The sequence below is a fragment of the Macrotis lagotis genome, chromosome 5 (genome assembly GCF_037893015.1).
Source record: "Macrotis lagotis isolate mMagLag1 chromosome 5, bilby.v1.9.chrom.fasta, whole genome shotgun sequence".
Classification (NCBI taxonomy): Eukaryota; Metazoa; Chordata; class Mammalia; order Peramelemorphia; family Peramelidae; genus Macrotis; species Macrotis lagotis.
In genome coordinates, this window is record NC_133662.1 from 18,281,468 (window position 1) to 18,295,280 (window position 13,813).

Sequence of the window (13,813 nt, forward strand, 5' to 3'; positions counted from 1 at the left end):
AGGGCAGAGGACATTTCTTGTTGGGTTGGGGTTTTGAGAAGGAGGGGTCCTTTGTTTTTGTGTCCACCCTGCTTTAGTAGGTATGTAATAAATGTTTAATGAGTTGAATTGAATGGGAGGTCACTGTAAGAGAGACAAGAAAGCTAGGGCAGAGGAGAGAGATTCAAAGACTCTAGGGAAGAGAGGATTAGGAATCATTGCAAGAAAGGGAAGGAGACCTGCCAAGGAAAAGACACTAAGGGACATTAGTGAGAAAGAAGTAGGCTAGAGAGCAAATAAATGAATGAATGAAAAAATATTAAGTACTATGTACAAAACATCCTGTTAAGTTCTAGCGATTTAAAAAAAAACTAATACAGTCCCTGCTCTCAAGGAGCTCACATTTTAATGAGGGAGACAATACATCTATTAGATTTCAACTGCAGATCAGATTTTTTTTAAGCTTCATTGTTCTTTATAGTGCAGCAGCAAGGTAGATGCTAAAACGTGTTTTAAGATCTAATTTCTACTGATAAAGAAGCATTGGTTTCTGATATTGAATTTATGACTGTACTAAGAAGTAGTAATATTTTTTTCTGGTCTTGGATAGCTGTGGCCGCTTCAGAAACAGTCACATATCCAGAGGTTAATTTCTCCTAGATAATAGCTTAATAATGTCTGCCACTCTTCTCCTGTCCATCTGAGGCAGTTGGATAGCAGTTGGTTTTGGGAGTGGGAAGGAAGATGTATCTCTTCTCTACATTGATTGATCCCCTCACTGATGCCTAAAGAGGGTGGTGAGCAGGACTGGTGGTCTTAAGGAGCACTGCTTTTCCCAAGACTGTTGAGTTCAAGGTCCTGGGCTGATGGAGAAGTGCTGGTGGTGCTGCCTGAACAAGTCGAGTCCTGTCAGTGTCTTGCTGCTTCAGAGAGTCTCCGGAGTTGAGGGGAAGAGGCTGGGAGACACTGGGGGTGAGGAGACACATATAGGGGAGTTGGAAAGAGTCAAACACCTGAGAGATTGGATGTCAGTGAGGGGAAGAACTCAGGACTCTTTCCGAGGAGGGAGAGGGAAGGGTGTATCTTCATTTTGCATTAAATGAATGGCATATTAATGTATGCAAACCTATGCAAGTTCCCATATTTAATTGGGTTAGATTGTATTTAGAGTTATGGGAGAGGAAGGTTCCTCGTTACTGCCTTGTCCTGGGTTCCAAAGCAGTGTTTTTCCACCTGCCCTGATCCCCAGCACCCCACACATTCCTTTTCTTTCCAGGATTGATGCTTCAGATTTGGGTTTACCTGCTGTGGTCTGGCTCAAAGCGAAATTGAAGGGTAGGGGGTGGGGAGGAGAAAAGAGGAGAAAGAAGGAGAAAGGAGGAAGCCTCTGAGGAAGATACAGTGGTCTGGAGGGAGGTGAGAGAGAGAAGTTCCCTCACTTTACCCAACTTGGAGGATTGGAGTGGAGGTAGAAGATAAAGGTGTCTGGAACAGATCTCCTTCCTTCCTGCTCCCCACGTGTCCTGTTTCCCTCCCCACCGGTTTGGCTGCTAGGATGATTCTCTGGAGGCGGATCCCATGTCAGAATCCTGCCTCTTTCCCTTCCTTTCCCTTCCCTTCCCTTTTCTCTTTTCTCCTCCCCACCCATCCGGTCTGCGCTGGGGCCCCAGAGGGCACTGCCCCCCTCGGGGCGGGAGACTGGTTAATCATTGAGCTGGTGAGGAGAGCAGAATTCAAGCTCAGTATCCCTATCCCGGGACAGAACCAACTGGGTCTTCTCCACCCTCCACTCCCTAGGAATCCTGCAGCACCCGGCCCCTCGAGGACTTCTTAAGCGAACCCTTAAGGGTTCTGGAGAAGAAAAAGCTACAGGCAAGTGAATGGGGAGGGCCTAGATTAGGGGTTGGGACCAAGGGAGCCCGGGAGATATTGGGGGTGGAAGCGATTTTCCGTGCCTTGTGATCCTATGGGAATAGGAACTCCCTGTGTCCAAGTCAGCATCATTTAGAGAGCTCTTTTGGCATTCCTGTGCTCGACCTCCCTCCCGAACCTAAGGATACAGGATTATCGATGGAGTTGTTTTATATGAAAAGGTGATTAGACCAGAGCTGAAACTAAGGGTTGGCAAGGCAGGCAGTTCACTAGGGAGGAGAGTCAAGGTGGAAACAAATTAAAAGGCTGCTAGAAAACATTATTCTTCATGTCAAGTAAATATTTCTTTTCTGACAAATCTATACATACACACACACACACACACACACACACACACACATACACATATATATATGTATGTATATATGTTTTAGGATGAAGACCCAAAGTCTGTGAGATGACAGGAACATCCAAAGGGATACAGTTTTCAAGTGAATAATAATATTTATAGGATTTTATATTTAGAACCAGAGGCCAGTTGGTTCAACCCCCCTCCCCCACCTCATGTTATAGAAGAAGGAAGTGAAACAGAGAAAGATTAAGTGATTTAGCTACTATAAAACTAGGATTGGAACCCAGGTCCTCTATCATCAGACTCAATCCTTTTCCACTGTACCAGCTTTGCTCAAGTAAATTCTTTGCACTCTGGAGTGGTCATGTTCTGCTTGGCCCCAGTGGGCAAAACTGGCAGGAACCTCTGGGGAAAATTACAAGAGGAAGAAATTTTTTTTTTAGGTTTTTGCAAGGTAAACAGGGTTAAGTGGCTTGCCCAAGGCCACACAGCTAGGTAATTATTAAGTGTCTGAGAACGGATTTGAACCCAGGTACTCCTGACTCCAAGGCTCGTGCTCTATCCACTACACCACCTAGCCACCCCTTTGGAGGCAAATTTTTTAACAGAGGTGTCCTAAAGTGGAATGGGATTGCTTGAGGAGGTGATCGTGACTTTTCCTCTTATAGGACATCTTCAAGCAGAGATTAGATGACTACTTGCCAGGGTCAGATGTAGTTTGTTCATGATATAGTTTGGGCGTGAAGACTTCTGAGTCTCCTTCCAATTCTGAGATTCTCTTATTCAAAGATTCTCTTTGAAGGAGCTCAGCATACTGTGAGAAAAAGGCTGACTGAATAGGGGAGGAGAAGGGAGCTCTGTTTGAGGGTAAATGCTCAGGACTGGTCTCCTCCCCACAGGAAACCTAGCAGGGAACCCTAGGGAATGTAGAAGGAAGGACATGGGATGTGGGAAAGGTGGGATGAAGCAGGAAAGGGGATACCCATCAAGAAATCTGATGGCAGATGAAGGAGTTGTTGGAATAGAGCCACTTTATTAGTTTAATAGTCTAGATTCTGTCCATCAGTCCCACTGCCAAGATCTTTAATAAAAATAACTCCTCTTCACACAATGATTTGTGGTTTATAAAGGTCAATTCTATTTAGCAATCTTGTGAGGAGGTGCAATAATTATTATTTCCATTTTTAGAGATGAGGGAATCAAAACCAAAACAATCATAAACCAATATATTATTGATTATTTTGTTTCAATGCTAGGTTGTGTATGGGAGGAAGATATCATTTAAGTCATTGGACTTAAAAGCATCAGTCTTCACCCAGTGATTTTTTTGGTTGTTCTATCATGTCCAATCTTGTGGGGGTTTCCTTGGCAAAGATACTGGAGTGAATTGCCATTTCTTTCTCCAGCTCATTTTCCAGAAAAAGAAACTGAGGCAAACAGCTTGAAGTGACTTGCCTAGAGTCACACAGCTAGTAATTATCTAAGGTTGTATTTTTAGAGTGTGTCTTCCTGACTCCAGGCCCAATGCTTTAATCTACTTTACCACCTAATTGCCCCTCATTGGATATTTCAGTCTAGTTAGGAAGGAAAACAAAACAAAACAACAAAAATGGGAAATGATTTAAAAATTAAATGCCACAGTGTAAGGAACCATAAGCAGAGAAAAGACTCCTGTGGTTACAGAAGATTGCACGAGCTCTGAGTCTAGAAAGGTAAGTGGGATTTAGATGGCATCTGAGAGAGTCCTGAAAGTAAAAGACTTGGAGGATGAAATCAGATCTAACTATATAGAATCATAGAATCTTATTCAGAGAGCTAGAAGAGAACTCAGAGATCATCTAATTCAATGCCCTCATTTTACAAATGAAGAAGCTAAGGCTTAAAGGGATGAAGTAACCTGTCTAACACAACCAGACAGTGGCAAAGGTGAGATTCAAATCCAGGCTTTTTGACTCCAAATCTTGAGCTATAGCATGGCATTAATTAAAAATAGGGAGGAGATCTGTGTCTGCTTAATGAAGAGCAGAACACAGAGTTATAAATTGACCTTAGAAGTCATGGATTCCAAACTCTTCATTTTACATAGGAGGAAACTGACACATAGAGAATATAAGTGATTTGCCCTGGACTCTTGAGTCCTAGCCATGGCTCTTTCTTCCTTACACAGGCACTTGGTGGTAGAGAGCTGGATAGAGAGCTGGCTCTGGAGTCAGTAATACCTGCCTCAAATCTGCTTCAGATACTTAGCTCTACAACCCTGAGTTAGTTATTTAACATTTGGGAGCCGCAAGTTCCTCATCTGAAAAATGGGGATAATGATAGCTTCTACCTTCCAAGGCTGTTGTGAAGACAGAATGAGATATATGTAAAGTACTTGTAAATTTTAAAGCATTATATACATGCTAGTTATCATTACAATTATGATTAATTATTACACACCCCTTTCCTTGAGTAGATCTTTCCATGCTGTCTGAGCTCCCTGAAATCTGCTCCCACCAAGAAGATAAATCCACCTCCAGGAATCAGGAGGTATCAGACTGCTTGTTGGACATCGAATCTTACTGCACCCTGGAGGAGGAAGGAACTGATCCCCTACCTTCTCAGGTAATAAAGCCTCTTCTTTCCTCTTCTCCTTCCTGGACAAGCAAAATCTTCTATCTGTTGGGGAATTTGCTTTTTCAGTTGAGTCAATTTTAGTCAAAATTACTCATACAACTTTCCCCACCTCCAGATAGGCAACCCTCGGGTCTTTTCTCTGGATGAAAATCAGGTCTACTAGAGTATTCACACTAATGGTATCAGGAATTTCATGCATCCTAAATAGTCACATTATAAAAGAGGTTTTTAGAAAGAGGGTAATACTTAGCACAAATGAATCAATCTCTAATGGTGAAGTTTCAGGCCCCAGTGGAGAAATTTTAGGATATGAAGAGTATTCCTATAATCCCTCAAATGTCCCCATGATAATGGGTATGAGTCAAACCAAATGGGTTTTGATGAAGGAGAGTCAGAAACATAGAAAGAATCTGTAGGAGAGAAAAATGAAAGGTTCTCAGGGAGTGGAAAAGGCAATGAAAAGAAGCTGGGATGAATTCTAACTCCCAGTAGTTGCTCCAGGTCTCTGCCCTGTCTCTTCAGGTGCCTGTACACCATGACCTGGACTCCTCCCATGTGGATCCTGGCAGTTCTCCAGATTGGCTTCGGATCCGAACCCTCTTACAGCAGCTGCCTCCACAAGACAGTGATGTAAGCCTCAAATGCTACCCCCTTCTGCTTAGTTCCACTTCTTTCTCTCTTTCTCCCCCAGACCAGTTCATTTTGATTCATCCTGTCTTCACTGAGTTTTGTTTATAGAATTTGAGATTTTTTTATAGCTAATGGGGAAACTAGAAGGAATGGGAAAAATAAGGGGGAAACAATAATTAAAAAGGTTTTGGACAAAATGCTGCCCAAGATCACTTCTCATTCTTTGATGTTATGAGATCAGTACTATTGAGAAATCGAGGAAAGCTTCATGGAAGAATTTAAGATTCAGATAGTCTTGCACTCTGCTCTTTCCCTCGCCTGTTGGACTACCTATTAGCCTCCTCTTCCCAGTTTTCCTTTTCAAGCAAGAAGACTATAATCTCTTTTCCTCCTTCCTAGAAATCATTTATTCTTTCATCTAACCTTGCTGCACTACAAATCACTACAAATTTTGACAGGAACGATACTGTTCAACACTTGGGGAAGAAGAGAGATTCCAGCTTCGGCTGTTCAGTGCTCATCGAAGACAGCAGGCTCTGGGTCAAGGGGTCATCCGATTGGTTCCCCCTAGATTTGAAGGGCATATGTGTGAGAAGGTGAGCTGTTCCAGAGTCCTACCCCTCTTGGCATCATTAGCCCTGATCTGTCATTATTATCTATCCTTACCTCCTAACATTGTGGATCTCTGTGCCAACTCCAAGGGTCATAAGGAAAGGCTGGTTTTACATTATGGAGGTGTTGAGGGAGTCAGTGTGACAGAAAGGATAGAGAGCTGATCACAGAGTTAAGAAGATGGGGGGGGAGGCTAGGTGGTGTAGTGGATAAAGCACTGGCCTTGGAGTCAGGAGTACCTGGGTTCAAATCCGGTCTCAGACACTTAAAAATTACCTAGCTGTGTGGCCTTGGGCAAGCCACTTAGCCCCGTTTGCCTTGCAAAAAAAAAAAAAAAAAAGAAAAAAAAAAGATAGGGGATCAGATTCCTCATTTGTAGGACCCTGGTGAAGTCACTACCTCACAGTATCCCTAGGCAGTGCTCTAAGACTGTAAAAGCAGAGAAGGTTCTGATCTGGTTTGGGAGAGGAATTTCCTAAAAAAATAGTGTGAAATGTAAATTTATAGTTTTATATGAATCCTCTTATGTTGAATCATGTACATAGAAATTTTATCTTTGTGCATTTAAATTCAAAATAAATAATTTTTAAAATGTAAGGAGGAGGGTGGGCAAAATATTAAAGAAAGGGGAAAACTTCATGAAGGAATAGAAAAGTGGAGGAAGCTTATGATAGAAACTGAATTTGGGGAAAGAATATGATAGAGAGTAGGATGTATATATGCATGTATCTATGTGTATTTGCCTGTCCATGTGTGAATAGGTATGCATTCTTTGGAGGGGGAATGACAGAGACTGAAGGATGAGGGAGGGAATAGATGACTTGGAGATAAACCCTTTTCAAATCTAAAATGAAAGGTAGAAATGTTCTAGAAGCTGCATGTATCAGGCCAGAAGATGAGGGGATGGGCCATTTCTCTTCATTCTTCTGACACTGTTCCTTATCCCACAGTGTGGAACAAATCTGAGACCAGGTGAGCCTGGGGTGTTTGCAGCTAGGGCAGGAGAGAGGAGTTGCTGGCATCCTGGCTGCTTCACCTGTCAGGCCTGTAGCCAGGCCCTACAAGACCTGATCTATTTCTACCACAAGGGGCATCTGTACTGTGGCAGGCATCATGCGGAGCTCCTCAGACCTCGCTGCCCTGCCTGTGACCAAGTAGGTATGCTTCCCTTAGGAGGAGAGGGGAGGAAGAATAGAAGGAAGGTAGCTGGGGCAGGGCAAGAGGTGGGGACCTCCTAAGGACCAAGCCTTGGAACCAGTGCAGCCTAATACCCTCACTTTACAGACTGAGAAATTGAGGCCCAGGGCCTTGGTCAGGATAGTGGTTGGTTGGTGGCAGAGAACTTCTGAGGATCCAGGTCTACTAAGCTTTCAATCTAGGGTTTGGTCCATGCCTGCCTCTCCCTAACCCAGCCTTCACTTTCTTCAATCTGCAAACATGCCCCTCTACATCTATCTTTCTGTTCTTCCCCTTACTCTATAGCTCATTTTCTCTGGCCGGTGCACAGAGGCTGCAGGGAGGCACTGGCATGAAGATCATTTCTGCTGCTTAGATTGTACAAGACCCCTTAGCTCTGGGCAGTATGCTTTGCCTGGCAGTGGTCCCTGCTGCCCCAAATGCTTTGAAAGTCGCCTTTATTCTGATGCTGACTTCAACCAGCCTGGAGAAAAGATCCTTGGTAAGAGTGGAAAACAAATTTAAAGGGAAGGATATGGGACATACAGCTAGAGGGGCTTAGTTTGGGACCTAGATTTTGATCCAATCCAATATAATCTAATAAACATTTATCAAACTCCTTTGAAATATTGGGTATCTCAAATGTGGTTTCAAGGGGCGGCTAGGTGGCACAGTGGATAAAGCACCGGCCCTGAAGTCAGGAGTACCTGGGTTCAAATCCGGTGTCAGACACTTAATTACCTAGCTGTGTGGCCTTGGGCAAGCCACTTAACCCCATTTGCCTTGCAAAAAAAAAAAACAAACCTAAAAAAAAAAGAAATATTGGGTATGGTGCTAAATACTGGGAATGCAATTAATAAAAAAGAAAAACAAGCCATACTCTTAAGGAGTTTACCTTGTAATGGGGGGAGACAACACATAAAAAGAGGCAGGAAGGGAAATGGTAGTGGGAGAGTGGGGAGGGACACCAACAAGGAGTACCTAGTATAGGGCATCTTGCATCTTGTTTTTTGGAGTTGAGTCCAGACTGGTAGATAACTGAGTGAACTGGGGCAAAAAGTCCAGTTTTTGCCCTCTATTAAATAAAGGCACTGAGAGTAGTTTGTTACTCCACCATCCAGTTCTCCAATCAGAAGAGAGTGGAGGCTGAGGGAGTTGGTATCATTCAAGCTTGAGTTAGTAGCATGGTAATTTAGAAATTTTATTGTTGTCATTTTTGGTCATGTGACCCCATTTGGGATTATCTTGGCAAAGATACTTGAGTGGTTTGCTATTTCTCCAACTCATTTTACAGATGAGGAAACTGAGACAAATAGGGTTAAGTGATTTGCTCAGGGTCACCCAGCTAGCAAATATTGGAGGCCAATTTGAACTCACAAAGATGAGTTTTCCTGATTCCAAGCCCAGAGCTCTATCCAGTAACCTACCTGTCCACCTTTATTTAGAGGTGATGAGCTTAATCTGGGCTAGTAGCTTCTTTTTCTGAGGAACTGAGACCAAGCAGAGTAGCAGATGTGTTTTGGAAAGCTAGAAATAATAGCTACATTTACGTAGAGTTTCTACCCTATGCCAATCTCCTCTCACCTCCAATTCAACAGTGATTTCTTGGGTGCTGGAAACTCCTTCTACCAATGCAGACTGATACCTACAGCTCCACTTTCAGGCTTAGTGCCTTGACCAAGGTCCCACAGCCAATATGTTATCAAGGACTTTAACTGGTCATTCTAGTTCTGAGATCAGTAAGTTTCATAAAGTACTTTTCTCTCTGCAACTTTGGGAAATAGGGAATGCAATTGTTACTCTTTGGGGCTCAGAGGGTCTAAAACGTCTAGCTACATGATCTTGGACATATTAGTGGTCTAAGACAGGGTTGTCAAACAAATAGAAATGGGAGACACTAAACCAAAAATAAGGATCTCTGCCATTCAAATATAAATTCAGAAAACCACATATTAACATTATGTTCTATTGTATATTGAGTTTGTTAAAGATTTCCAATTGAATTTTAATCTGGTTCTACTACCTGCTGTTGTAAAAAGTGGAATCCTTTTCTCTTGATTGCAGTCAGCATTTTCCACTTTTCTTCCCATTTAAGGGAGACAGGCATTCCTGGACTTGAAGGGGTCAACGTAAGCAATGCATTGGACTAATTTTACTATAGACCTGAGGGTTAAAGACCCTTGGTCATGTCCCCTCCTCCAAACTCATTCCTTTTCCTTCCCCCCCCTTCCTTCAGGTTTCCCCAAAACTTGCATATTAATTCAGTCCCCAAACCCTTGTTAGGGAGAGGAGAGGGCATTTCAACACAGGATAGAAAAACATCCTTTCCTCTACTCTCACAGGGTAGAGGTGGGAGCAGTGAAGAAGTCAGGGTGAGAGGCAGCACCTGCTAATGCATCCTAGCACTATCTCTGTTGAGTTTTATTCTGTCTGAGTCAGTAAAAAGAGACACCAAATTAGAGGGTCTGCAGTTGTCATTAAAGGTACAGTCTGGGTAAAGAAAGGCTGTGCTGGGGAAAGGGGAATAAGGTATGCTGGTGATGTCCCCAATTTAGTTCAAAGCTTGTTAACAACGGGTGTAAATTCCTGTTTGGCATTCAAAGCAAAGGACAGAAAATAATTTGTCCTAGTTTCTAGGAAAAGAAAAATGCTTAGGCATCCAAATCCAACAATATTTTGTAAAAACAAGTGACCAAAATTATTATACCTATGGACAATGCTCTCACATGTAGCAAAGAGAATAATGGGTCCCACATGTGTAGTGAGATTCTACATATGACAGGGGTTCAAAGGGAGGTAGAATAGACATCTCTATCCTCTAATGGAAATTTCATTCCTATCTTGAAGGAAATGGGAAGTTAGGGCTATAGGTTACCATTTTATTTTCCTCAGTGAGATGGTGTATCAGATTAGAAGTATATCTGTCTATTTTCTTAAATATTATAGTCTAGGGGATATGATAAGGGTCTAACTTCTAATAGTTTTGTCATGTTGGGGAAGGGGTACCATCAACTGCATTTCTAAAGCTTGAACTGTTTTCCAGTTTCACGATGAATATACAACAGATAGCCTAGAAACTCATTTATAGAAATCATAGTTTAACAGAACTCAGAAAAAGTCTTCATAGGAGAATATATATCAGGCAATAGAAAATGAATGTGCTCTCCCATCAGGAGCAAGTTAACTCAGCTCAGTCAAGAGAAAGGGTCCTAGATCTTACCCGAGAAAAACTCCTTGAAGTCTCTACAGTAGTAAATTTGATATAGGGACATGCTGGAGACTACCAATTCTTCTCATGTCTTCCCCAGTAATCTGAAATAGGATTTTCCTATTCTCCCCCCTTGAAGCTGATGCCAGAGCATACTTGAACAAGACTCAAAGTTTGATGAGTTGGGGATAAGTTCTCAAAAGGGAGAATTCTTGCAGAATCCACTTTAGTTATATTGTATTAGATTAGATAAGTCACAATTTCTCATGGCCTCAGATGAGAAGAAAGTTCATGGGGATCCTCTTGACTCCAAGCGTGTGACTTTATCCACTCTTTTACCTAATTGGATGAAATGATCTTTAAGGTGGCTTCCAGCTTATACATTTAAGTTTGTAAAATCCTATGCCAGGCATCTCCAGCTCCTAATCCAAAATATCAAACAACCAGTCCCTCCAGCATTTTTTAAGTACTAGGGATACAATGACAAAAAATGAAATAGGCTCTAATCTCAAAAGAGCTTACTTTGTATCTGGGGTAATATTTACAGGAATAAGTCTATATAAAATAAATACAAGATAATTTTGCAGGGAGATAGATATTAGATCCCCGGAGATCAGGTAACACCTTTTGTAAAAAGTGACATTTGAACTGAACCTGGACAGAACTTTTGCCATTCTTGTATTATTTTTTTTTATTTTGTTCTTGTATTCTTAATACTTAGTTTAGTGTCTGGCACATGGTGTGTACTTGCTTTTTGAGAGGGTTGAGAGGAGGCTGTACATGCCAAACTTGGTGGAAATAGCCAGGGTGCAAAGATGGAGATCAGGGATATGAAGATTGTTGGTGAGAAACAGCAAGGCTAGTTTGACTGGACCACAGATTGGGTTAAGGGAATATATGAGAGAAAGGTAGATTTTTAAAGACCTTTCAATGCCAAATAGAGGTGGCACAGCTGAAATTGCTAGGAACTAGGAATACAAATATATGCAATCCTTGTCCTCAGGGAGCTTACATTCTTACATGTAAAAGGAGCATCGTCCACCCTCCTTAAAACAATGGAACAGGGGGCTAGGTGGCACAGTGGATAAAGCACCGGCCCTGGAGTCAGGAGTACCTGGGTTCAAATCGGGTCTCGGACACTTAATAATTACCTAGCTGTGTGGCCTTGGGCAAGCCACTTCACCCCGTTTGCCTTGCAAAAACCTAAAACCCCAAAACCGATGGAACAATCCTGTGAAGAGACTTAGGATGACAGGACTTAGGATGGTGGGAGCGGGCCTGACCTCTTACTTCCTCTCTCACAGCCACCCAGGACGATGGTCCTGCTGCCGAGTCCTCCAGCTCCAGCCATGAAGACAGGTTGGAGCGGCCCAGGGCCGGCCCTGAGACGGAGGAGGTCCCCCAAAGCTTCGGGAACAGCACTGGGCTCCTGGAGAAGGGCCCCCGAGGGAGCAGGCTGCGCCGCCCGTTGAGGCCCCCACAGGCCGGGGAGGATGGGCCCTGTCCCACCTGCTCTTCGTCTTCAGACTCGGAGCCTGATGGCTTTTTTCTCGGACAGCCCCTCCCGCAGCCCGGGGGTGGCAGCCCTGCTGCTCCTGGCAGGCGCCCGCTGCCCGCGGCGGGCAGAGCCTCAGGGAGGCAGTGTAGGGTCTGCTAGAATTCTGCTCCCCTCATGGGACCCCCAGCCCCAGTCCCGGACAGAAGACCTTCCCTCCCGGGCAGCGCAAGCCTGGGCCTGGGGGAAGGAGCCCAACCGGGGAGGGCAGTGCCGCGCGGTGGGCAGGGGGCCGGGGCTCCCGGCCAGCTCCCGGGCCTTCCAGCAGGTCGGGCCCGGGCCAGCTTGGAGCCGCGGGCCGGCCCTGGCCGGGCGCGGACAGTTGTGCTGGGTTGTGGCACCCGGGGGGCGCGCCGGACTCCGCGGCCCGGCCCGGCGAGGCTGCTTGCCTCGGGGGCGGGCGGGGCTGGACCGCTCGGGCCGGCTCCCTCCGGCCGCGGCACTCGCTCGCCCCCTGGCGCTCGGGAGCGGGCCTGCGTCGGGGGAGGGGGAGGGGAAACGCGCCCGGCCGGAAGTGACGCCACAGAGGGCGCCGAGTCCCGAGCCGGCGAGTCGCGTCCACGCGGCCAACCTGCCATGGCCGCCAGCGGGTCCTCGGGGCCGCCCCAGGCGGCGCAGGCGGCGGGGACCCCCGGCGGCGGGGCCGGAGCCCCCGAGGGCGTCGTGGAGTGGCTCCGGGGCGCCTACCGCTTTGCCACGGACAGGAACGACTTCCGGAGGTAACGGGGCGTCTCTGCCCTCCCCGCGGGACTGAGGACGTGACTTTTCAGGGCTTGGGGGGGACGCTGAGGCCTTTCTGAAGTCACCGATCCCGCCCTCGCGGCGTGAGGACCCCCGGGCCGCCCTCGGCATCCTCCAGCCGCCCCCACTCCGCGTGTGAGGCCTCCCTCACAGCGCGGCACGGCCGCGGTGTGGGTACGTGGGCCCCCATCGCGCGGGGGAAGGGGGGCTCGGCAAGCACCGGCTCCAGGCCCCTCCGGACACTTCCCCTCGCGCTGTTGCCTTTGGCGCTTCTCCACCAGCTTTTCTGGAGACCCTTTTCAGAGACTGGGAGTCCGTGAGTTTTCCGTGCCCGCCCCTTTCAGTGCTTCACAATTGGAATTTTAGAACTGGCCAACTTTTATTGCCTCCCCTAGAAGGTAGGCTTTTCTCTGGGTGTGAATAGGGGGATTAGGGCTTTTCCCTAAATCTGGCTTCATAAAAAAATATTTTCACCAATGCTAAGCATAAAAGGCTACTCTACATTCCAGGAATTTGATTGTGAATTTGGGACTCTTTGCCGCCGGTGTCTGGCTGGCCAGGAACCTGAGCGACATTGACCTGATGGCACCCCAGCCAAGCTTGTAGCACAGCTGGTAAGCACCCAAGCTTCTAGAAGCATGTTCAATACACGGGCAAGTCTTGGATTTGGCATGTCTATACATCTTAATGCAGGGAAGTGTACACTCAAGTCCAATGTATTTTTCCCCCACAGATAATGCATTTCTATTACGGCCTTCTGGGATCTGAAGAGCAGTTTCTAGGAAGCACGGTCCAGCCCACACATGACCATTGGACGACCTGTTTCGACTGGCCACCACAAATCTGGTTCAGACTTGCTTCACTCCCCAGTTAGCCATCCTTTCAGTCTCTGCTTAGGCATGATGCGAGGCACCTTGCCTTTGCTCCGTATACATACATATGTATCTTTCAGATTCTTGCAGGCTGAGCCAGCTAAGGAATGTGTTCTATGTGGAATTTGCTGTTTTCTTCAGTTATGTGAAATTTTTTTTCTTCTAAAATGTTTGAAATAAAAGAGTCAGCAAAGATCCAG

The 13,813-nt window shown here is 45.5% G+C and overlaps 2 protein-coding genes and 1 long non-coding RNA gene across 4 annotated transcripts; 2 read left to right on the forward strand and 1 right to left on the reverse strand.

Moving 5' to 3' along the window:
• Nucleotides 1-1,601: 1,601 nt before the first annotated feature.
• Nucleotides 1,602-12,217, forward strand: PRICKLE4 (prickle planar cell polarity protein 4). 2 transcript variants are annotated; one of them, XM_074236923.1, is made up of 7 exons: nt 1,602-1,851; nt 4,659-4,807; nt 5,321-5,449; nt 5,908-6,045; nt 7,012-7,215; nt 7,544-7,739; nt 11,750-12,217. In XM_074236923.1, the coding sequence occupies exons 2-7, from the start codon at nt 4,667-4,669 to the stop codon at nt 12,100-12,102; spliced, it is 1,161 nt and encodes a 386-aa protein (XP_074093024.1). In that variant the 5' UTR covers nt 1,602-1,851; nt 4,659-4,666; the 3' UTR covers nt 12,103-12,217. The 2 variants fall into 2 exon arrangements, with proteins under 2 accessions (XP_074093024.1, XP_074093025.1); XM_074236924.1 differs by having other exon boundaries at nt 1,603-1,851; nt 5,342-5,449.
• LOC141523613 (uncharacterized) lies at nt 9,339-12,517 on the reverse strand. The gene is made up of 3 exons (XR_012478535.1): nt 11,729-12,517; nt 10,458-10,784; nt 9,339-9,351 (listed from the first exon to the last, which is right to left on the reverse strand). It is a non-coding gene; the product is annotated as an uncharacterized LOC141523613 (long non-coding RNA).
• A 10-nt stretch (nt 12,518-12,527) lies between these two features.
• Nucleotides 12,528-13,808, forward strand: TOMM6 (translocase of outer mitochondrial membrane 6). The gene is made up of 3 exons (XM_074236932.1): nt 12,528-12,719; nt 13,251-13,355; nt 13,475-13,808. The coding sequence occupies exons 1-2, from the start codon at nt 12,577-12,579 to the stop codon at nt 13,345-13,347; spliced, it is 240 nt and encodes a 79-aa protein (XP_074093033.1). The 5' UTR covers nt 12,528-12,576; the 3' UTR covers nt 13,348-13,355; nt 13,475-13,808.
• Nucleotides 13,809-13,813: the final 5 nt, after the last annotated feature.